General features: G+C 37.5%; 6 protein-coding genes across 14 annotated transcripts; 3 read left to right on the forward strand and 3 right to left on the reverse strand.

The window, feature by feature from the left end:
- The first annotated feature begins 434 nt into the window (after positions 1–434).
- Positions 435–1,927, forward strand: LOC139113771 (uncharacterized). Of its 2 annotated transcripts, XR_011547764.1 has the most exons (3): positions 435–1,308; positions 1,474–1,623; positions 1,737–1,927. XR_011547764.1 is itself a non-coding variant. In XM_070675178.1 (2 exons), the coding sequence occupies exons 1-2, from the start codon at positions 854–856 to the stop codon at positions 1,553–1,555; spliced, it is 537 nt and encodes a 178-aa protein (XP_070531279.1). In that variant the 5' UTR covers positions 435–853; the 3' UTR covers positions 1,556–1,927. The 2 variants fall into 2 exon arrangements, 1 of the variants encoding a protein (XP_070531279.1); XM_070675178.1 differs by having other exon boundaries at positions 1,474–1,927.
- Corn (microtubule-binding protein cornetto) lies at positions 1,402–13,268 on the reverse strand. Of its 2 annotated transcripts, XM_070675138.1 has the most exons (12): positions 12,878–13,268; positions 12,415–12,564; positions 7,363–7,680; positions 5,789–7,217; positions 5,567–5,682; positions 5,346–5,486; positions 5,143–5,240; positions 4,872–5,055; positions 4,392–4,617; positions 4,056–4,312; positions 3,770–3,981; positions 1,402–3,701 (listed from the first exon to the last, which is right to left on the reverse strand). In XM_070675138.1, exons 3-12 carry the CDS (start codon positions 7,657–7,659, stop codon positions 3,509–3,511), a joined length of 3,153 nt encoding a protein of 1,050 aa, XP_070531239.1. In that variant the 5' UTR covers positions 7,660–7,680; positions 12,415–12,564; positions 12,878–13,268; the 3' UTR covers positions 1,402–3,508. The 2 variants fall into 2 exon arrangements, with proteins under 2 accessions (XP_070531239.1, XP_070531240.1); XM_070675139.1 differs by lacking the exons at positions 12,415–12,564; positions 12,878–13,268 and adding an exon at positions 8,733–8,852.
- LOC139113769 (uncharacterized) lies at positions 8,501–9,483 on the forward strand. Its single transcript, XM_070675176.1, has one exon. The coding sequence runs from the start codon at positions 8,737–8,739 to the stop codon at positions 9,454–9,456; it is 720 nt and encodes a 239-aa protein (XP_070531277.1). The 5' UTR covers positions 8,501–8,736; the 3' UTR covers positions 9,457–9,483.
- A 266-nt stretch (positions 13,269–13,534) lies between the features above and the next one.
- Positions 13,535–15,111, reverse strand: Pop5 (POP5 ribonuclease P/MRP subunit). Of its 3 annotated transcripts, none has more exons than XM_070675181.1 (5): positions 15,093–15,111; positions 14,402–14,543; positions 14,171–14,319; positions 13,817–13,989; positions 13,535–13,740 (listed from the first exon to the last, which is right to left on the reverse strand). In XM_070675181.1, exons 2-5 carry the CDS (start codon positions 14,419–14,421, stop codon positions 13,624–13,626), a joined length of 459 nt encoding a protein of 152 aa, XP_070531282.1. In that variant the 5' UTR covers positions 14,422–14,543; positions 15,093–15,111; the 3' UTR covers positions 13,535–13,623. The 3 variants fall into 3 exon arrangements, with proteins under 3 accessions (XP_070531282.1, XP_070531280.1, XP_070531281.1); XM_070675179.1 differs by lacking the exon at positions 15,093–15,111 and adding an exon at positions 14,679–14,824; XM_070675180.1 differs by lacking the exon at positions 15,093–15,111 and adding an exon at positions 14,656–14,761.
- On the forward strand, positions 14,919–18,975 carry LOC139113757 (FGGY carbohydrate kinase domain-containing protein). Of its 2 annotated transcripts, XM_070675152.1 has the most exons (12): positions 14,919–15,077; positions 15,328–15,413; positions 15,847–16,112; positions 16,189–16,300; positions 16,401–16,638; positions 16,722–16,849; positions 16,946–17,128; positions 17,186–17,393; positions 17,451–17,601; positions 17,733–17,807; positions 17,871–18,145; positions 18,306–18,975. In XM_070675152.1, exons 3-12 carry the CDS (start codon positions 15,921–15,923, stop codon positions 18,388–18,390), a joined length of 1,647 nt encoding a protein of 548 aa, XP_070531253.1. In that variant the 5' UTR covers positions 14,919–15,077; positions 15,328–15,413; positions 15,847–15,920; the 3' UTR covers positions 18,391–18,975. The 2 variants fall into 2 exon arrangements, with proteins under 2 accessions (XP_070531253.1, XP_070531254.1); XM_070675153.1 differs by lacking the exon at positions 14,919–15,077 and having other exon boundaries at positions 15,139–15,413.
- Positions 18,778–23,615, reverse strand: Hs3st-b (Heparan sulfate 3-O sulfotransferase-B). Of its 4 annotated transcripts, XM_070675168.1 has the most exons (5): positions 22,885–23,615; positions 21,711–22,278; positions 20,944–21,434; positions 20,684–20,785; positions 18,778–18,868 (listed from the first exon to the last, which is right to left on the reverse strand). In XM_070675168.1, exons 2-5 carry the CDS (start codon positions 22,166–22,168, stop codon positions 18,852–18,854), a joined length of 1,068 nt encoding a protein of 355 aa, XP_070531269.1. In that variant the 5' UTR covers positions 22,169–22,278; positions 22,885–23,615; the 3' UTR covers positions 18,778–18,851. The 4 variants fall into 4 exon arrangements, with proteins under 4 accessions (XP_070531269.1, XP_070531267.1, XP_070531268.1 ...); XM_070675166.1 differs by lacking the exon at positions 18,778–18,868 and having other exon boundaries at positions 19,918–20,785; XM_070675167.1 differs by lacking the exon at positions 18,778–18,868 and having other exon boundaries at positions 19,918–20,785; positions 22,695–23,615.
- Between the last annotated feature and the right edge of the window lie 96 nt (positions 23,616–23,711).

Consider the following 23,711-nt stretch of genomic DNA (forward strand, 5'->3'; position numbering starts at 1 on the left):
TTGAATATCGTTAATGCTATCGGTACCATCACGTTTCTCTCCTTCTTTTTACCAAGAGACCAAACGAAGAAAAACGCAGTCAGCTGTAAAATAAAGAATTGTTCATTTTTACATGACTGGAAATAATTAAATGACAAGATTATATTACCCTATAACGTCTGATGTTACAAGTATCTTTTGTCAATATTAATTTCATAACTAAGAAACTAAATATTATAAAAGAATGAGATATCTTTGTCTCGGCAATTTCTTATTTTCCTTACCTCTTTAAATAAAAATAAGTTTTGAATATAGTCTTTGATGAAAGTTCTCTCGTAAAATTCCGAATGAGAAAGATATATATAATTCAGATTTAATCAAGTCTGAGCGAATCTTTCCTTCAATCTCTTGGCATAAATTACAAGAATTTAATGGCATATCAAGATGTATGTGCCGTTAGCAGCAGGTTGCTGTCAGTACGATGAGGTTCTTGAACTTTTCCGGGGATTCGTTTCTAGAATCGACCGAAGGAAGGCTCAAGTTCGAATCGCCCAGGTGGGGATCGGGATCGTCCTCTGGTATGAGACATCGCCCGGTCATCACACTTGGAGCATCCACCGTGTTGTCCGGACACGTTCCGCATCCTTTCGTTCGCCTTAATCGCATTTCGCGATCCCGGTCCAATCGTATTTTCGAACCAAAAAAAAGTGTCGTTGACTTTAATCTAAATTCAGTACAGTCATAATTTAGAGCTTACAATTGTCTCAAAGAGTTCTCGACGAACCTGACGAATAGAACCGATAAATAGAAGGATCAAGAGTGAAGTTAACGAGCTACAGTTGAGTGGAAAGCCAACTCAAACAGTCGCTGATCAATGTTATCAATCAACATGCGCGTATTCAAGACTGTGCTACTCGTCGCGTTCTTCGGCGCAAGCGTTCGGTGTTTACCCATCGCCGACAGCCCGACTGAGTTTGAGATTAAGCCCGAGTTTGCTGAGATTACCTCGACGATATCGCAGGAGACAGCTATAATAACCACAGCCGCGCCGACGTCCACGTATTCCGATGCCACCGATTACTACGATCAGAGGCAGAACGGCACTGAGAATTATCGCATCCACGTGGACGGCCTCGTGTTTGTATTCGCACCGGTTGAGGCATTGCTGCTGGCTGGTGCTGGTGCTGGTCCTTCGGAGCCTAACGCATCGAGTTCCAACCAGGGTACGTCATCGCCGCCGACTCAGTCTGTCGCCGGCGAATTGAACAAGCCCTTCGTCGACAGTATCCACAATAAAACCGATCTACCAATCTCGAAGACGATACACAAGTAAGTCCATCTACTTCACGTCGTTGTCCTAATAATTAATTTTATTGAAATTAATTATAATTGTATTAATCTTATTGCAATTGATATCACGCGTAGTTTTTTAATTTTTTAATTATAAAAATAATACAGTATACACTTTTTCGATGCGATCTTCTTATGTTCCAGACAACCAGCTGTACGGTTGGCGAATTTCTTGGCGCCCTTGATACATAGCATACGTCATGTGCGAGGCACGAGTGTGCATTAAAACGACTCCTTAATGTTCACAATTCCAATACGCGTAGCGTTCCGCCTACAGCATATATTAAGAAAATGGTATTTGTTTTCTTTTCTTTCTTTTTTTTTTTTTTCCCCACATAACGCGTTCTACACTTCTAACATACGACTATTGAAAATTAAGTCTTTAAAAAGAATCACTCTGTCCATAGGAATAGGATATCTGTATCTACAGGCATGATGGATGAGGACTCGTAGAATATATAACGTTTATGATCGATGTCGTACCACGCATTTATATGGTATCGATAAAGGAACTGCTTGATATTAGCGCTACGCAGCGAGATAATTTTTCCATAACCTAAAAAAATGTTTTTAGAAATACATAAAGTTGTACAAGTCACACACGATTTCATTCACCTTATTCGTATAGTATAACGAACGATTCTCTTTCAGTATCCACATATGTATTTACATGTTAAACAGCTAAATGTTCGACTAAGAGATAATTTAATTTTGATTTTCGCGTCACTGGATAAAAGTACTGTTTATTCGCTTATCGAACAATCGTAAACCCTAACCGCGATTTCTTTATATTAATAATCGCGATTGTGCACTTACGTGATATAATCTGCTTTAATTTTATGTAAAGTTATGTATATGTAATATGTGTATCTCCTTAAATATAAAAATATGATTAAACATTAAAATACATATGTGTTGGTGTCGGCATCACAATGATTTCTGTACTTGAAGCTTCTAAAATTAAAGTAGAGTACACTTTGATAGAAGAAACCTCGATTAAACATTTATAATAAATCTCAACTTTGATTTCACTGAGCTAACAAGCTTTCCAGACTTATTACAAATAAATCTTATAGATATTAACGTATATACATTTTTAGATGTAAAAGAGAAATAAATTATGCATATGCACACGCACGCAAGTAATCATATAAATATTTTACCATTTTTTATCTATTAGAAAGCTTTTTAAGCATTATTATATTTACCATTTGTCATAAAATATTTTACTATCTCTTTGCACGTCACATAATAATCGTATGGTAATTGCTGCAAAATCAGACGCGTAATAAAATGTCAATCAAATTATTATTTTTTCTTTTTCTTTTATAATATAGTACTTTGCACCCGTTGTATTCTTCATTAAATATTATTATCTTTAATGTACCCTGTTTATTTCGTAAAAGCATGCTTTACAATCATGCATAGTTTCTTCTATCGTGAATAAAATTCTTCTAATAGATATCAATTAAAAAAAATATAATGCAAAATTAATTAAAATTATTATTATTTTTTTTTTTTGTTTTTTTTTGTTTAATTCTTTTGCATGTTTAATTGATGCGCTTTCAGTTGATAGTAATTTTAATTAAAATCATTTATTATTTAAATACCTTTTTATGTAAAATTGTTTTAAAAGCAACAAGTTTGTATTCATTTAGAATCGATTAATTTTTTTTTGCAATTTTGACATATAGCATATTACAATATTAAGTATATTTAATATGAATTCAATACTTTATAACGCACAAAAATACGCAGTCACGATAGAAGAACAAGTACATGTAATTAAACATTTTTTATATGCCGTTTGTTCCTTTGAAATTTAATTACGTTGAATTTAAGACTCTCATTTTTATAATATTAAAACGTTTGTTAATGTTCTTCCGTACAACGATCAGATTTGCAAAATTGGCATTGTTAAGAATTAAAATAATTTATAGTAATAAATAGAAGAATATATAGAGTTAAATATTACATATTAACCAAAATATTTTAAAATATTAAGCGAAAATCGTATCGAGATCTTCAGTCTATTTGACCAACCGCTATTAATTTAGCAAGTATGGCCTCGTCAAATATTTTAATTCTTTCTTACCTGCGTATAGAGAAATTACATCATTTGACATCTCTTTCGCAAAAGTCTATGTTAGAGATATGGCAGTAGCGTGGAAGAAGCGCCCTATAAAAATGTATCGCCGACATCGCCGGCTATTACCTCTTTGAGCAAAATCCGGCAATTCTCCACAACGCTACGTCGTCGGTCCGGCATGTTATTCAGAACTTCTTCTGGCGTTTGATGAAGATTATCGATAATTTTGCGAAGTTCGTTCAATTCCGTTACAGTAGCTTCTAATTTCATCTCCAAATTAGATCTGAAAATAACGACGTTAAATTAATAATCAGAATTTAATCGCTACAATTTGATGAAAGTTAAACTCACTTTTCTTCTTTTAGTTCCTGTATACACGTATCGTTGTCAAGCTGTATGATTCGTAGTACTTTTAGAAGTTTGGTAACGAGATTGTCCACTTCGATAACTTGATCAACGAGATCTATAGATGGACAATAATCTGTCAAAGGCGCAGGACCATCATTAGTTCCAGTATCTGATTCGCTCACGGAATCGTAGTCATCGTCACCCTCGTCTTCGACCTACAAGTTTTAATATAATTATTTAGATTATATTATATTATATATCATGTTACAAGTTTATTTTGCAGATTTACCTTACGGCGATGCAGAATTGCCTGAGTGAGATTCGTGAGACTAGTGCACTCGTCGCTGTACTTTGTTTTCCTTATATTATGTTCATGTTCATCCGATGTTTCGGGAAAACTTAATGCTCTACGAAGAGAATCACTGCTCGATATCATATTGTGCGAGTATGTATCTGGCAAAGGTACGTCTTCCAAGACGCTCTCCATCATCAGACATGGCTCAGTTTCAAAATCGAGCAAGTCGGTCGACGATTCCATACTTAATTCTTAAAAAAAGAAATATCGTGTTTTTAACAGATTTAAATATAATATACTTATCGTAGCGCCCCATTCGTATTTAATTACCTTTGTAAATTTGTTTAGACGAATCTAGATTAGATTTTTTATCAATGTTGTTTCTAGTCGCGAAAGGATGAGTCGCAGCGTTTCGAATTGCGCTAATCACCGCAGATACGAAAGACCCACTTTTCGGGCTTGGGGTGCGTTCCTTTAAACTCTGCTTACAGCTAACTGGACTAGACTCGATGCTACTGTTACTTCTGCTATACGCCTCATTATGATATATGACATCCTTTTTGGGAAAAATATTTTAGTACTTTTAAATTCTCTAATAATAAAAAAAAAAAAAAAAAAAAAAAAAAAAAAGATAAATTTTAATTATTAAATTTAAAATAAAAATAAACAGAAAAATAAAACATTAATCTCCCACCTATTGTAATCGTTCGTTAATTGTCCGTTTATTAAAATATGTTTCCTTTTTTGTATAAAATAACTATTAATTAATAAGTGTCACGTTCTGCATATAAAAAAAAGTATTATACGTACCTCAAGATCTTTTACTGATATATTGTAAGATGCAATTAGTTGATCGACTAATCCTTCCAATCTAGTACTAAGTCCGGAAAGAGCTACAGCTGCTCCAGACATAGCGGCACCTTGAGTGAGTAAAAGTTCTCTACTTCTCCGTTCAACAGCGTTCAATTTTAAACTCATTGACAAATTTTCTTGTCTAAATTGTAGTAAAAAATCAATTGTTAAAATATAATTTATAATTTTTATTATAAATATGGTAAATAATTTTTTATAAAATACGTACCTTCTTTGTTCGCTAATTCGAACTAAATGCTTGCACTCTTCCGTTTGTCTTTCTAAATCTGTGTCTTTTTTAGTTAAAACTTCATTCTTTTTCTTTAACTATATAAAAAAAAAAAAGAGAGAGAGAGAGAGAAAGAGATAAGTATGAAATCAATTGTACATTTGTTATTCATACTTAAAAATAAACGAGTTTAAAAGTTATACCTCCAACTCGGCATCTTTGAGCGCATCTACTAAGGTGGCTTTTTCTTCTTGGAGAAAATCTTGCATCTCAGCTGATTCAGCTTCCAATTCTTGTTGCTGTTGTAACAAGGCTTTCTGTGCGGCTAAACTTTTATCCAAATCCTTCAACAAAAATGTTACAATAAAATTATTTTATTACAAAAATAACTTTATTAAAATTACTATACATATGATATTCTTACTCTGCTTAACATGCGACAGAGCGATTGTAGATCAGCTATTTCAACTTGCTGATTAGCAACGACTTGTCCTGAAGATTGTATATGACATTCGAGCTCAAGAAAACTGTCGTTACGTTCTGAAAAACAATTTCATCGATAAACTTTTAAGTTTTTATAATTTGTTAAATTAAAAAAAAAAAAAAAAAAAAAAAAAATTAATTTAAAAAATTTCTGTAATTTTACCTGCATGTTCTGATTGCGGGGTTCCTAGCATAGCCAGGACACGCTGCGCGTTTCTATCTAGTTCCTTACGTGCAAACGCATGATCGGCTCGTTCTTCTTCCAGAAGACGCTTTGTTTCAGCCAACTCGAGTTTCAATTTTTCATTTTCTTGTCGCACACTGTTGCTTTCTTCATTCAAGCGTCTTACGTTATCCTGCAAAGTTTGTACGTCATTCCATGCATCTTCCGTTTGGCAATTCTTGTGCAGTCTTTCAATAACCTCAGGTCCAGCGATAGCGTTTGGCTGTCCAGACATTGCATTTTCAATATCCTGCCCGGTCAAGCCGGTCTGCGCGCTGGTCTCGTGATATATGCGAGTTTTTGGCTCGATTCTTTGTCTAGGGTACGGCGGCAGACTTTTGTGAACGGAAGACGAATCTCTGCCAATGATGTTTTTCTTCTCAATAGTTCTGCTAAGACTAACGTCGCGACTTCCAGATCGGCTTCTGGTTGTTTTATCCGTTTTCTCTCCGGCTTTCGAGATCGTCAATTTATTTCTGTTTCTACGTGGTAAGGTCGCATATGTATCAAGCGCCTTATTGCTTTGACCAGTAGTTTTATTCTCAACACGTAAACCAGTACCTTTTGCACAGAGAGCGCGAGAAGTTGACAAGGACGGTATCTTTGCTTTCGTTTCCTCAGACGGCGTGGACGCCGGCGTGCGCGTTCCTCGTGTGTTAGACGCGGTCCTCGATTTCGACGAGTCGTTCTTGGCGATTCTCGCGTTACGCTGCGCAAGATCCTTGTTAATCTCCGTAGTCAGGGCGGATGGCAACGAATCGGGTAATGGCCTCGTCCTCGTTCTCGAGACCGAGGTAGGAGTGGATACTAAACTGGATGTTACACTGTTGGACCGACTACCATACGTCGTCGTTCCGCGACCGCCAATAGGTGTTTTCATAACGTCGGCAACAAGGGAAGAACTCGATTCTCGAGCGCTTAGTTTCTCTCTCGATCGCGGTCGATGATCCCGGCTCGCACTTTGAGTCTTGTTCATTATGTTTCTAGGCGTTGCTGTTCGCGACTTGGATCGCGGTGTCGTCATACCCAAGTTCGCATTCAAAGCTACGCTCGCCGGCTTCGTGCGAGCACTCTTCTGCGATTCGGTATTGCTTGTAGTTTTCTTTTTAGTCGCGTTAGACGCCGTCGCAGACCTCTTCACATTCATACGACTTGTTCGCACCGATACGCTACCGGCGATGGACGAGCTTTCGCTACCACCTTCGCTTGTGCCTTCGCCATTAGTAGCACCCAACCGCACATCGTCTGGCAACGTGGATCCGCATGCGTCCTCGTATACCGAGCAGCAACTAACGAGGCTGGAATCGCAAGAAGCTTCGTCCAAGCCGTTGCAGCTACTAGTGTAGTCAACGCTATTTCTACTACGTACCTGCAAGACAAATATGTGACCTAAAGTATCTATTTATAAATCTGTTTTTTATTAGTATCTTAACATTTTTAATAGCTTTTACGTTTTCAACCATGTAAAAGAGTTAAGAAAATATATTTACCAGCAACATTTTACTAAAACTTACTCTTGGAATTTCCGTTGCGCAACCCTCAACACCGCTATCACTGCCGTCTTTATTCTCAGTTAATGATTTGTCGTTGGCCTTGCTGTTTTGCGATTCCGTAATGTGAATGACGGTAATGTTGCATTCGCTGTTCATAGTGAGATCCGGATCCTCTTCCTCATTGAGAGGCGAAGCAAGATCCTCCGGCACACCCGAGTCCTGCCGCTCCACGTTCATCGGCAAGGATACTTTCAGATTGTTTTCAGACTCGGGGCATGAGATCATCTCCATCATGACGGTATTGGGTAAATCATTCATTTTGTTCTCGTCATTTTAGCACTGAAAAATATCACAGAAAAGAATCGATCGATAAATAAAATTAAATGCAACCAACATATTTTCAAATTAAATACATTATTAATACATTTTAATTTGTACGCACGTTTCAAAACCACATATGTGTGCGTACGTAACTAAAAATTTTGACATTTAAAATAAAGCTCGTTATAGATTGTAGTTGATTATCGAATACAAATTGATCGTGTTACAAAAACTAAAATCAAGTTCACGGCTAAAAAAGTATCCAATACGAAGAGGAATAAGCTGAAGATATAGACAGGAACAATTATTAGCTTGTACGGCACGAAATCGATAGAGCTATTTCGTTCCAAAATCGAGTTATGCCATTCCAATCAAGGCCATATTGAATTAGTCGAATGGTACACATGCCTAATGCGGAGGAAATTATTTCAGACAGTTTTCTAATTAATGAGACGCACGTGTGAATCGCTGGCAATTAAACGATATGTTCGATATTAATTGTCAATAATACCATAGATGTAATAAAACACAGGAAACGTAAAACTTGAGAAAGATAGAGAAAATTTATCAACGTAATCTACCATGTGATACACAGATAAATGTGCCAAGTCAATATACCGATATACTAATTCGTCATAGGTGATGATGTAAATCCTAGTTACGATTCTGGTATCAATGAACGCAGAGTGTTCGCTGCTGCGGAAGGTCTCGCGGGAAGTCCCCCGAGGCGTGATGATAAACGGGGCCGATTGTGTTCGGTGAAGAACCCGTCGTCACGCGCTCCCACCACCTCGCAGATCGACTTGGTTATTATACAGCCGCAACGTAGGAACCGGCCGAGTCGTATCTCGTCACTCGTTGTAACGCAAAGATCTCTTTCTCGTTCTCGAAACAAATTGTTTTTTCGGTACTCGCCTGACGGAATTAATTTTAATAACGCACGTTACTTGTGCACAACAAGTCGATTAATTGGAAACTAATTGGAAACTACCGAGAAACAGATAATTGTCGAGTAAAGTTTTTTTTTTTTTTTTCATCAACGAAGAAAGGTAGGCGACACAACAACTCACCCCAATGACGATCTTCCACGTCGAGCAGTTAGATCTGAAGAGGAAAGAACGAAAAATCAAGAGTAATTCTATGCGACGTTTTAAGCTGTCTTCCAACGAGAGTGATATCAAGCGATTCCATGGTGACGGACTTGTCGTTAAGATGCACTCAAATCACCGTGCGCTAGAGATCATGGGAGATGGCTGTTGGATCGTTTTGTCAAAAAATTCTGGCAGCGTTCACGTGATAGGAGATGGTTGCAGACTGTGCGTGAATCAGAACGTGGGCGATATCGAATACACCGGCGACGGTGGACTGGTCCTTCTTGGATCGGATTCCTCTAAAGGAAAGGTGAAATTTGTGGGCGACGGAGGGAAGGTGGTCTCCGACTCGAGTCCTGAAACAAATCTGAAGGAAGGACGAAGAAATAAAGAAGCCTACGTGCAAAACTTGATGCATTCGCGTGAGAAAATCGTTAATAAGATATCACAATGCAAAGACGATCACAGGATATTAAACAAAGAGTATCTGGACAATATTTTGAATGATATAATGGAAAAGAGTCAGAGGAAGTACAAGAAGCGCAACGAGGAAACGCGGCATCCAACCGTTACGAAGATCATCACGAAGATCCAAAGCGATGGTCAATGCGTAACGAAACGCTTCAGCGATTCTTCGTTGATCGTCAACTCCCGCGGTCGTCCCGTGGCGAAAACTTTAAGCACCGATATCAAGCTCAAATGACGTAACCAAATTTTTTTTTTTTTTTTTTATAGATATTATTAGAAATGTCCGTTCCTAGCAAAATTAATAAATCAACGACTGGCTGCACATTCCATCGAAAGTTCTCCTCTCTCTCTCTCTCAACCAAACTATTGTGAATTTCGTTTATTTTATTGCAAGTTTTTTGTGTAACAAAGTTAAACCTGGTTACGTCTCGAAATTGATATCTCAGAAGTACAAACTATTAATAGTTATTTAAATTTTGTTATTAATTTTACGAGTATTACACTTCCTATCTTTGTGATATTTTTTTATTTATTACTTTAGAAAAATATCTTTGCGTAAAAATTTCCATGTCATTATTTTATAGAAATATATTGGTTATTTTGTAAAGGAAATTATCTATTCTAGAGTTATTATTTCACATGTTGCTTTTTCTTCAGACTTGTCAACTACTAACATTCCAATAATTTCTACATCAATAACCATACTAAAAGCATTTATCTCGTATAGTTATTTTCAAATCAACGACTCGAAAGAAACAAGTATCGTAATAAATTAACCCCTTAGACATGACGAATCTTATTAATGCTTCAAAAAATAAATATAGGAAATAGCAACGAGTCGATTTATATTTAGAAGAAAGTTATACCAATGGCTTCTTAAGACCTCAGGGTAATCGATATATAGAATATCGGTTATAAACTATTCCTGGGGACCATGCAAAAAATATGTAGCTAGAAAATTTCTACCAGAAATCACGGTAAGATTACAACCCATTCAAATAATGAATTCAAGTTCTTTTCAATGGCATAAGCTCCCCTAAAAACAAGATGAAGCTTGTTAAACTAATCGATATTAAAATTCAATTTATTTGAAAAAGAATTTAAAATGTAGGAAACAGACCGACTTTCTCTAAAGATAAAATCCAAACGCAGTCGTTTATCGTTACTCTCTCGTGTTAAATCCAAGTCTGGGAATTGAGAGAACAGTACTTTGTTCACTCTCAACGTAACTGCGGCAACTGGGCGCGTTGGATTCAGCAGTTACCACAAGATATTTCAGTAAATGGACGGCGGTCACACATGGAGCGACTGCTGGGAAGATAATTCTATTTATGAACGACAGTAATCCTCAGCATTCTTCAGTATCGCGGCACGGAAAGAGATTAGTTTGTAGTAGCGATTTACGGAAACTCGTTTTTCAGATTGACAATATTTCAATATTCTATAAATCTATGAGTTGATCTTTTTGAATTTCCCCGCGAGCTTGCTTCTTTAAAATAAAATACTATTTTTTTAGTTAGACTAAACGATAAGCCTCTTCCATAATAACAACCAATTCATTTTTTTTTTTTTTTTTTTTTTTTTATTTAAATTTCTGTAAATTTCTGAAATTTCCATAGAAAGCTACGTCATTTTGTCGGTAGGTAATAAAAGTACGGAAAATGAAACAAGTTCGATATACCGTTATGGAATGCAGAAAACGTTAATGTAAGGTGATATTCTCGGTAAGTCACCGGTACAATGTTCTGTTGTTCGCGTAGCATGTCAAAGAAATGGTCAAAACGTTGCTTGTGAAAGCAAAGAAAAGCTAGACGCATTCTGTTTTCTCTTTCTCTTTTGGGACCCTTGAGATCTCTCTCCTTTTTTACCTCGCGGTCCATGCCACGTGGATATATTTATCGTCCGTGTTTGCTAAAATCATTCCACGAGGTTCGCCTCTATGCGAACCAAGTCTTATCCTACACATTTGCATTCGCCGCGTGCTCGTCATTCGCATCTCCGAACAATTAGTATGTCAAACGTCCGTCTATATCTTTGCACAGAAATTAAAATAGATTTTAATAATAATGTAATCTCTCCTGCACCGCTGGTTGCACCGTCCTACTTCAGTTTTGCTACATTCATAAATGGAAGAGAAAAAAAAAAAAATCATTCTTCGTAACGTAACGAAAGGATTAAAAAGGAGAAAATCTCAAGGTTTCTCGCCAGTCCTGGTTTTTACGTAATCGCTATAATAAACGAAAAAGACGCGGGGCTACTAAATAACATTAAATTACCGTACACGTGTCGTCGAGGCCGTACCTCGAGACCGCGTGAAAGTTTAAGGCCGCGCGTTAATTGACCGAACTCTAATTATCGCGCGAGAGATCTTCGACGCCATATGTAGACATGGACCCGCGCTAATTAGCGAATTAATAAACGAGCGGAAGCTTGCGAACGCATCGCCGTAACAGCCGTAAAACGTCAGTGAGCGCGCGCGATTTCCTTCCAGGCTCGTTTTAGATTATTTCGCGAGCAACCGCTCGCCAAGTTTCCTTTGCACGGTCGCGAAAGTAAGATACAATTTCATCCTATTGGATGTTTTTTTTTTTTTTTTCTTTTACTACGATTACTCTAACGCAAAGAGCTCTCTCTCTCTCGTCGCGTTACGAAGCGAGATTCACATTCAGGAAGCTTCCAGCCACGTACTTTAAACGTTGATTAGTCCTTCCTTCCAATTGACGGCTCCTGATCGCTTTTGCGAACAGAGTCACAGAGTGATAAATAAGCTGTTAGCTTTCTCGTTGAATTCCTGCGCAACCCATGTGTTTGAAAGATAACGAGATCGAGCGGCATTGTTAGACGATTAATTTCCCGTAACGTGGCGAGAGGATAGAATTAAAAACGGCGGGGTAACTTTCAGTCTTTTTCTTCGCACCGTTTCAAGATTTGAACGAGATAAACTGCGTTAAATAGTCTAAAGCTGAGACCAGTATCACTTGCGGATCCTTGCCTATCCGAAGAAAAAGTTTTTTTATTTTCCGAGGTAAAAAAAAGAAAAAAAAAAAAAAAAGAAAAGAAAGCGCAGGAGACGCATCTGTAAGCAATTTGCTCGGCCACATACTGAGAATATTAGTGAAAGAGAAAGTTAAGACTAATCCTGCAATTTACGAAAACTTTTCAATATCATGGAAATAGCATTGTTGACGCTCACCTTATGAAACATCCTTTTTCTAAACGTTTATTCCAACGAAGGAAGATCTTCAAGTTTGCTGTGTCCTCGCGATGAAAACAACAGCACTCGAACCATCATATTGATTCTCAATTATGGACACAAAGCCTCTCGAAATTCAGCAACTTATTGCTAAAAAAATTTAAGAAAATACGGTAGCAAATACAGAATAATAAGTAGCTATTCTCAAATACTTAATCTTTCACATTTGCTTAATCAAAGAGTTCTTTTTGATTAAAAATTTAATTATCAAAGACTACTTTCGCAAATAAGAACTGAATTCTCTTCCGTTGTCAAATGCGGCGAAACGAACAAGAGTTATTTCCATCCCTCTTTCGTATTTAAAAGCGTCGCCCCAGAGTTCTTGGAATTGAATATCAGAGGGTGGACCGAATCGAGCAAAGGTGGCGAGAGGGGTTAAAGAAAACGAGATTGATACGCTTACCTCTCTCAGCTTGCCGGTGTGCCGCCGGAGTAACACGACGGTCTCGATGATGGGGTTGGACGGATATCAAGATCCCGGAAGATGCGGTCGATACCAAACACAGGGGAAGCCAAGCCTCTCCTTATCCTGCAGTCCGCCGTAAACGGAACACGATCACGGGGGGAGAGAGAGAAGGGAGGAGTCCAGAGAGTCAAGACGTCCAGTTTTTCTTCTTCCAAGGGTTTCCTTCCATCAAGCTCGTGGCTCTCTTCGTCAATCACGGACCAAAGAGACGAATTTTCCCTCGGCTTCGCGACGAATTTCAGAGACCTCGTCAGCAAACGGTACGAAACGAGCGCAACTGCACGTAACTGGCGCAAGGCGAACGATGGAAGCAGGATAACGGCTGGATATAAACCGCCGACGTAGGAGGGCGAGAAGGGAGGTTTTTTTTTTACTAACGACATCTGGGGAGAAGTGACGGCGATCCTTGTAGCTCAATCATCGAAGATATCCTCTGCGGGTAACGAGATATGTACGTACATACGTATAATATTTCGACAAACGCTAGCTAATTTTCAATAAAAAATAAAAGAAATCAAGGTTTCACGTGTTGCTTTTATCCTGTTACATCTCAGAATGTAAAAGGCCTTACGAAACGCTAAATTCTGGTCAGATTAAATGTTTTTTTTTTTTTTTTTAATAAGAAGCTGCATTTTTATTTGTAAAAAGAACGATTAATTAATTACTGTCTATAACGATAATTTTTACGTAAGGTCCCTTGTAGCAGACGTCAGAGTCATCAGGAAATTTTCTATCCGCTTCTTTTCAACTTCTGTTGGCAATTTTGCCCACAACTGTTCCAGCTTTCTTTCTTGATGTTTCTGAAAGAAAAAGAAAAATTTTTCTTTATTAATTAGAGCAAACAAGATGGATTAATAAAATCATTTGTCTTCTTACTCTAATAAAAAGAAAACAGTGTTTTAGAGTTGCTCCTACATAGAGAATTTTTGTTTCAACTGGTTGCTGCTCTCCTATGTTGCTTATCAGCGGAATAGCATGCAATACAAATTTGTGAGGGCCATGTCTCAATCTTACTACAGCAATTTTTGTTTGTGCATTGCAATATTTGGCTGCAAAGTAAAACAAAAACTTGTATGTAGATTTATAAGAGTCCATAAATATAATTCTACATTCATATAGGTTAGAAAATTGCACGTCTCGTACAAGACGACCAATATATGAGAAAAAACGTTATATAGATACAAGTAAAGATTAATCATGTTTCAAAATTGATATCCAACGCCAGGTTACCGTCAAAACCATCCCTCGTTGCCGCTAACCCCACGTCACCGTACAATTGTCGCACCTTCCGTTTAATTGCGTTCGACACATGAGTGTTCTTCCACGTCGCCTGCTTTTCATCTCTATCATTTGGTGGTTTTATCGTGAAAACGATGTATCTAAACGAACAATGTTTGTAAGTAACGGGTAGTAAGAAAACTTTGCTCGCGAGGACCCTCCATCACTTTGATGAGAAGTTACCTGTTTTTATAGCGGACCATAGTTTCAGGATTTGAAAGGTTATCGGCGATTCGACCTGCGATTTCTCTGCGTGATCACGATATGCTCGCCGGGATTTTGGAAGACGTCCCACCACGAGAGTAACAACGTCAAGTTTACCTAGCTGGAACAAAAGTAATAGATACTGTAAAGTGCGGGGTTGGTTTGTTAAGAAGAATTTTAAATTAACGTCAGGAACAGAAATAAACTGTTAATAATCTGGATTGTTTCAATACACTTGTGCTTCATCTTTTCTTACGTCTGCTCTTGACTCTCTATTCTCGACTTCTGTCTTTTTACTTCGCACATACATGTACTCGTACAACTCAATAACTCAAGCGGCCAATCACGGGATGTCTCACGAATATGAAATAACCAATCGCACTAAACGGCTTGACTAATGTAGTACGCTAAAAAATAGATATGGCGACGGCAGCTAACGAAAACTCGAGCAGTCAGCCGCTTCAGCGTCGTGTGCGTGTGTTTGTATGTGTATGTATGTACACCGAAGGGTAGATATGGCGTTTTCTGCAGCGAAAGCGGCTAGCGACGCTAGCCTAGCGTACGTAATTTTAAGAGGCAGAGATAGGGAATGAGATAACGGGGAGAAATCAATCATCGGCAATCCGGCCGGCGCGGTATATATTGTAAATACATGGTAGGTGGTACATACATGTGAAACTCGACGCACGTGAACGCTACAAACATGCTATGCTAGCTCGTAATGATTCCAACTACACGTGCGTTGCAGTCGGATACTGTTAGGTCGCGTCGGTATCAAGCGCACGGCTTGGTACGGTGCACGTGCGTATCTTGTATGTACGCGTGTACAGGAAAAGAATATGAGACGACCGTATGGTAGACTTGACGCTTGAAGCGCATCAATTCTACACATTTTCTTATTGCAGAACATGAGTACGAGAGAACATTGCAACGTCGTCGGGCGCAGGGTAATTTTCCCCAAGCCTGCGAAAAGAATTTCCTAGTTAAACGCGTAAGTAGAACGTAATATCTGGCGATACAAGAATTGAAATATTTTCTTTATTACGTAAAGACTATTCAGTAATTTTACATGTAGATATGTTACTGAGATGTTCCGTTGTTTAAAATACTCTATACGCCCCATGTGTCACGTCACGCATCTTACATCTTGCTAATTACTGTTTGAGTTATTTACACCCACTGGTGATTTGTAGGAAGCGAATAGATCATGTCAGACAAGTCGTATTCCTCAATGTGTCGTCTGTACGTGTGTTATTGGATTAAAGGAGCATTAGCTGATAACATTGTTACAATGTATTCCAATCTTCACTCGCTCGATATCTCCTTCGCAATTAATGTTATCTCAGGGTCATGTCATCTTAGAATATGTGTCAATGATTAACGTACGCAGTATGGTTGGCTGATAGTCGCTTCCTCCTTTACAGTTTCATGCCGAAGCCTGACGCGCGAAGCATCCAGTCAACTTTGCTTGGCACAAGATTGCGGAAACGATCTGTTTATGGCTGCAACCGGCATGGATTTTTTCGTGGGCGTGGATGTTGGGACGGGAAGCGTCCGAGCGGCCTTGATCACCTCCAGTGGGAAGATAAAGAAAGTGGCTACGTGCCCGCTCGAGATATTTCACCCAGCGCCAAACTTCTACGAGCAATCCTCCGATAACATTTGGAGCGCCGTATGCCACGTTGTCAAGGTGAAGCAAGACTTTATCTATAGTAGCACAACTCAAACTTGAGTCAGTTTTAAGATTTTTTTTCTACTGTTTGCAGTCAGTTGTTGCTGACATATACGCGGAGGATGTTAAAGGAATTGGATTCGATGCTACTTGCTCGTTGGTCGCGGTAGATGAAACGGGTTCACCGGTAACGATTAGTCTTACAGGTACAAAGAAAACACTGATCAACATTTACGTTATTTCAATTTTGTATCAAATTTATACAACATTACTGTAATATAGAAAATTCATGTATTAACTGTTCAGGACAGGAAAAACAAAATGTTATACTGTGGATGGATCACAGAGCGCATGAGGAAGCTGATCTTATCAACTCCACAAGTCATGATTTACTACAATATGTAGGCGGCAAAATTTCTCTCGAGATGCAAACGCCAAAGTTGATGTGGCTTAAAAAGAATTTACCTGCTTCCTGGAACGCGGCCGCCCTACTGTTCGATCTCCCAGACTTTTTAACATGGAAAGCTACCGAATCGGAATCACGGTAGGCATCTTAGGTGCTCAAATTTTTTATTCAACAAAAAGTAAAATAAGCGAGATCGTTATTTTTCTTATTTTCTATTTAAGATCATTGTGTTCGTTAGTATGTAAATGGAGTTATAGCGCCAATCCCAATGGTAAAAACGGATGGGATGAGGATTTCTTTGAACAGCTCAATTTGCGCGACTTGAAGAAAGACAATTGGAGAAAAATAGGTGTTATATTTAATTTACTATAAATTAAAATTGGATAAAACCTTTATATAGCTAAATTTTTATTTTATTTTAATGCAAACTTGTGTTAATGCCAAGGTAATGATGTAAGAGTGCCTGGTGATGCGATTGAATCTGGACTGTCGGAAAAAGCCGCAACAGAATTGGGATTACTGAAAGGTACCCCAGTTGGAACATCGGTGATTGATGCACACGCTGGTGGCCTCGGCATGATTGGGTGTTACGCGTCGGATGTGTCTTCAAATTTTTCGAATCGATTGGGTGCGTAAGATACAATTAATGTTTCTAAATTAGTCTAAATTACCTTGTAACTTCTAGCTTTGATTTGCGGCACTTCGACTTGTCACATGATAGTGAATGAAAATAAGATATTCGTAAATGGCGTTTGGGGTCCGTACTATAGCGCGATGGTGCCTGGTTTCTGGTTAAATGAAGGAGGTCAAAGTGCCACTGGAAAGCTGCTCGATCACGTTATCGATACACATCCCGCAACACCGGGAATTTTAAAGTCGTTAGGCGGTAACAAGTAAGTTTATTAAATCGAGATTGTGAACAAGTGTATAAAAAAAATTGTTTCTTTCAGACACATTCAACAATATTTATCCGAACTGTTGCACGTTATGGCTGAACAGAAAAATCTGCAGAATGTATCGTATCTAACGAAAGATATACATGTATGGCCAGATTTTCATGGTAATCGTTCGCCTCTTAGTGATCCAACGTTAAAAGGAATGGTATTTATATAAAAAAAAAACAAAAAAAAAACAAAAATATATATATATATATATATATATATATATATATATATATATATATATATATGTTTTCTATTGAATCTTGATATAACTCTATACTATTATCTTAGATATCTGGATTAACCTTATCTGTAGATGAGGAGGCTTTGGCGTTATTATACTTAGCAACGGTGCAGGCATTAACGGTACGTCATGAATTAAAAATAACTAATTAAAAATCCTACGATAAATATTTTATTAATTTTCAGTATGGCACAAAGCATATAATCGAAGTTCTGTCAGCGGCCGGCCATAATATAGAAAGTATATTAGTTTGCGGCGGACTTAGTCAGAATCCGTTATTCATCCAAATACAAGCCGATGTGTTAGCGTTACCAGTACTTTGTCCAATCGAACGAGAATCGGTTCTGGTGGGCGCGGCGATTCTCGGTGCCTGTGCGACGAAAAGATATTCCATGCAAGAGACTGTTCAAAGAATGGCGGGATCGGCAAACATAGTGAAACCGACGAGCGAATGTAACAAGTAAATATAAAATTAATAAATGCAAAAATAGGAAAACAAAATCAAAACAATATTTAATTTTTACTTCAAGTTTTGATGAAATCAAAATTGAGTTTTAGATTACTAAGAAAAAGAAATTTCTTTTAATTATCTGTTTTCAATTAATATGTTAATATTTCAGATACCACTTACGGAAGTATCGTGTGTTCAAGAAAATGGTTCAAGACCAACAAGAATACAGGAAATTAATGAGCGAAGAATTATAGCTTATTCTTCCGTCCATTACAGACAAAGAATAGACTGTTTAACAAGTGTTTTTTTTTTTATAATTGGAAGTGAAGATAAACGATCTGCGATTATTTTACAACAATTAAACAAGAATCTCCGAGGCCTTTGAATGTAAGCAATAAATGTTATAAATTTAGCTTTATATAGAAAGTTAAACATTTGGATTTAATATTTTGCAAAGGAAACAATGTTTCGCTGAAAAGTATCGAAAGATATATCGCATTTAAAATATAATTTTTTTAATAATATGTAATACGTAAAAGTAATTAAAGATACTTACAATGACGTTAATAATAATAATAATTAAGTGCCCAATTTTAAATTTTTTGTTTTACAATGTCATCAATCATCAAGAGTCTAAAAGATACTGATATTGTGTTACGTTGATTTAGTAGAAAATAGTATACTTTGGGGCGATGAATGTTCCTTTGCAGTCGATCTAATTAATCTTGTGATCTGAAAAAGACAGCCGTGTTATTACATATTTATATATTTGTTTCATTTTAAATCTCTATTTTGTAATGTAAAAATGAGAAAATATATAGAAATTTATATGCCCAAGATATTTTTATGTACAATTACATTGTCACACAAGTTCTCCATCTACATTATACATTATGTTATTTGCACAAATACTTCTCACTACGAATTTTATTCTATTAAATATTCTAAAGAACACACGTAATAAAATTTCTAAAGCAAATTAATATTAAATATTAATATTAAATATTAAAAAGTAATATTAAATACATTTATGTACAAATTTGTTCTAGTTATCAAACAGCTTGTATTGAAAACAATTAAAACAATGTTTTAAGTACTTATATTAGTATTGACAGCCTCCTGTGATACAATTTGAGCAAAAGCTTGTGCTTCACTATTACATTATTCATCGTTCGCACAGACCGGATCGCTAAACGTTGTCTACTTTCGTTCTTACGTTCTAGATAAGAACAACCTTCTAATCGTCGAATAAATACGTTAATTACCACTCTGTCTTAAAAAATCTATTAACATACATTATGCTCTAATCGCCTGAACTTGCAGAATATTTTGCTTAATTTCTTCTCTTATGTCTGAATTAATTTTTCTTTATTTTTAAGTTTGTTTCATAATTTACTGTTTTCATTAAGTTTATCTCATAAACGCTGACTTGTACAGAAAAATTGTGAGACGCAGAAACCGATAAGTTTATTTCAACTTGCAAAATTAAGAATAAATCCACGTGAGCTCGTCTTTTCGTTGCATAATAATTTAATCATTATTATTAATTGCGTTCGCTATTTGCATTTCATACGAGTTTACTAAAAATTACTACATTAACATTGCACTATTGTGTTATTTCTACAGAATTAAAAATTAAAGTTAAAAGTGAACAATTAGAAAATATTTTAATATTAATATTATTAAATTAACTTATTTTTCTTCAGCGGAAATGACTCATTGCTCCTTTAAAAAAGCTATATGCCCCGTTTATTTCTACCCGTGCTATTAACTCTTATAGATTTTATATTCTTTTTTTTTTTTTTTTTTTTTTTTTTATTATGTATACAAGTATTCTCAATATAATTTTCAGATATAATTTTATTATTGTAGTTTTGTTATAATAACTATGTATTAACTGTAGAATAATTATAGATATGTCGCGGTTTCTTTTCGTAAAGACTTCCGGACGGCAACTGTACGCTTCCAAGATATCGTTTGTAATTGTTTAGCTATCATTCCTCTTTGTTAGTTCTATGGTGGTAAATCTAATCTAATACTAAACTATTAATCTAAATAATCTATATATAATAAATAACAATGAAACGCAATAACTTTTATCGTATAGAATTTTCATAAATTATTTAACGTGCACTATTTTAGTTAAACGAAAAATTTGAAATGACATGTATCCTTGTTTCTATATTTAATTATTTAATTTAATTATAAATTAATTAATTTTAAAGATAATGAGAAAGTAAAAATTACGTTTGTTAAAATTGAATTAGAAAAAACCTAATAAAACTCATGATTACATCATCGGAAGCAAGATTTCGGAAAAAGTTTCGTTCGAATGCTATGGACTAACGAGACGCATTCAGATATGGACTCTGTAACGTATGTATATGTTCCTATCAGATTACAGATATTCAGGCGCAATTGATATCGTATTTGATTGAAGTACCAATAAGTACTTTTGATACACAACGAGAATTGACTCCGTTCCGTTTTCCTGCTTACGATATGTATGTGATACTCGTGGATTTTAGTACCAGCCGAAATCCATACCAGCCAATTGATAAAATCGCTGATTAAACGGCCGATAGAAATCCCGAAGGCGCTGAATTGCCGTTGGATCGATGTAGGGATGACTACGACCTTTGTTCTTTCCTGAAAAAAAAAAAAAAAAAAAAAAATCTACAATAATCGACTAGCAAAGTTAATATTTAATAATGTAATAATATATATACGTTCCTGTGTTTTTAAATTCTTTTAACAAGAAATAATTGTTGAAAGTAATTAATGATGTGTCTGATTATCCTACCTACCGAGACAGTGCGGTGTCGCGCGGTCTTCTGATTTGAGCAAGCAAGGGAAGCCCTTAGTAGCATTAAAGTAAAAGTTTTTTTCGCATATCACGCGCCTTAGACCCAGAAAATCTTGCACTCGAGTGATCTCCATCACCGGGTCGGAGATGAGGCGTTCACCGGATACGAATAAGAACTGCGACAGCGGGAAATGCTGCAGCCATCGCTCCAGATGCCGTACGTAGACTCCGATCCTCAGCGGCATCCAGGATGTATCGACGATCCTCGACCCGTTCAGGAAGGCCAAATCCTCGAAGCGTGGCATCTTGCGACGTTTGCTCTTGACCTGCGTGTAATCGGAAATCGCCCGAGTCACGGGGTCCCTCGCCACGACAATTAGTTTCATCCCCGGGTTCATGTGCTTCACCCTTTTCGGCACCTCGCTCGTTATAAAATACGACGGCGTCTTCTCCATGGTGATTTGCCCGCTCAAAGTCGGAGGCATCCTGCGCCTGATTAAATATTATCGTATTTTCGTGTATCTGTTAATAAACTAAAAATTCTTTTAATCAATTAAAAGTTAATTAAAGAATAAGCTAACGATTTGTAGACAGCTTTTTATTTAAACAAAATTGTCTTTACTCGAAGAAGTTATATATAATTTGTGCGCGTAAAGGTAATACGAGATCGCGAGCTTATCTCAGAACTTGGTAGGTAATCTCGAGACTTTAAATGGATTAAGGTTTCCGTATTGCGCTTCGATCGTTGAAACGACTTGTCGCACGCACCTGTACCAACGAAATCCCTTAAAGTAATGGTGATCGAAGAAATGAACCTCCGAGCCGGCAGCGCGAATCGCGGGGTGCAGTCGCAGAAACTCTAAAAGAGCTCTCGTCCCGCCTTTCTTCACGCCGATTATCAGAGCGGTTGGCAATTGCCGGCTTGAAATAAGGCCTTCTTGTTGCTTGAGCGTCTGGTAATCCGATGTACCCCTTTCGGGGGTACCGCTCGTGTTCCGGAATGAAAGAATTTGCAGTCCTTTCGGATCCGAAATGCCTTCCTCGATCCTCGACCGGTCGGAACTCTGGGAAAGGATGTTCCTCGCGGAGATTCGCGCTTTCTGCAGCGTGATCCGCTGTGATATGTCGGCCAGCATGTGCGAATGATCGATGAAGAGCATCCACAAATAGATGATTAATGCGCAAACGAGGACCACGATCTTCCAGGAGCCTTTGCGCAGTTCCATCTTCGCAATTTTACGAATCGTCGTACTTGGTCGGTTTCCTGGATGCCATTATATCGCCGTAGGGTCCACTATTTCCGTCATCGACGTCAATACGTTGACGCGGATATCGTCTGAAATCGTATTTCCGAGATAATGTCAGAGATAATGCCGCTACGTGTCGGGATCAAATGGGAATAATCTTCCCTTCGTGAATTATGCGCGGCAATGCAACTGGTGTATCCGGCACCGGGTGAAAAATCGAATGCGACGTCCGAAAGTGACCAGAGTCACTCTACATTTTTTAATATTTATGCAAACAGAACCGAAAGACATTGCGAGTACTCTTTATGCTATTTCTATTACAAGAAACGTACAAATTTATTTATCAAGTACGAAAATCAAACAAAATTCTAGTTATCCGAGTACGGAATAAAAAATAAAAAAAAAAAAAAAAAAAAAACGAGCCTAATAACAAGGCAGGCAGAATAAAAGTTTAGGTACTTTTAAAATGTGCCTACAATTAATTTTCAACCATTCAAATACTTACTTTTAAAAGATCCTCATTAGAATATTTGACAAATTAGATTCGAAATCTCGAACAAAATGCATTTTTCAAAAATTACATAACCTCAGTTTATAAAAAGGACTCTGCGATGTGGATTCATCTCCGGATGTCGTGGGAAGATTCATAGGTTCTCGTCAGACGACCCCGGATTCGAAGCTCGGGTTGCACTTACCCCGGAGTGGCGTGCCGCCGGTCAAAGACACACGTTTACTTTCACTCCGTGCGCGTCCGTCATCGGCCAACGTGCGACTGGCGCAGCCGGTGGAGAGTTGCGGATGCAGGTACACGGTCTCGTGCGCGGAAAGTGCACATTTAGCGCGTTATCAAACGACACGAGCAGACCCGTCCACGGCGCCCGGTTTCCCTCCCCCCGGCGCCACCGTTCGTCGGCATGCGTGTTATCACAATCGATGAGAAGTCGTCGTCGACGACGTCGCAGCGTCCTCTTTTAATAATTATACTTTGAGATTTTTTGCCGTCCTTCTCAGCAAGTCACGGCAAGTAGAAGGATTGATAAAATAATTCATTGTAGGCGACACAAGCTTCGGGTACGGTTCTGGCGAGGATGTTCGCAATAATCGATAACGTCCGGCCGGCTGGGAGAAGGGAGACATCGCCCTATATAATGCGCCGTGTAGGGATAAGATATATCTGCCGATGAACAATCAGGCTAATGAGAGCGTGAGAAAGAGAGAGAGAGGGAGAGACCCTCATTGAACTGATGATTCGCCCTGTCATCACTATACGTCATTAAACGTTGTATCGAGAAACACGGCAGCTGTTGTAGGACACTCCGTATACGTGTAAAGAATGTCGATCATCGTGTGTGAGATAGATTCCGAATAGACAAGATCTTCAACGACAAAGCTGGCGTTTCACACAATTTTTACCTGTAATAATATATACGAATAAAATAATTATTTGCGAATACTTGACATAAAGGTTTGACGAACAAAGTTTCAAGTAAATTATAAATAAAACATCTCACGGCTATTCTCG

This window comes from Cardiocondyla obscurior, linkage group LG03, assembly GCF_019399895.1.
Source record: "Cardiocondyla obscurior isolate alpha-2009 linkage group LG03, Cobs3.1, whole genome shotgun sequence".
NCBI classification, from domain to species: Eukaryota; Metazoa; Arthropoda; class Insecta; order Hymenoptera; family Formicidae; genus Cardiocondyla; species Cardiocondyla obscurior.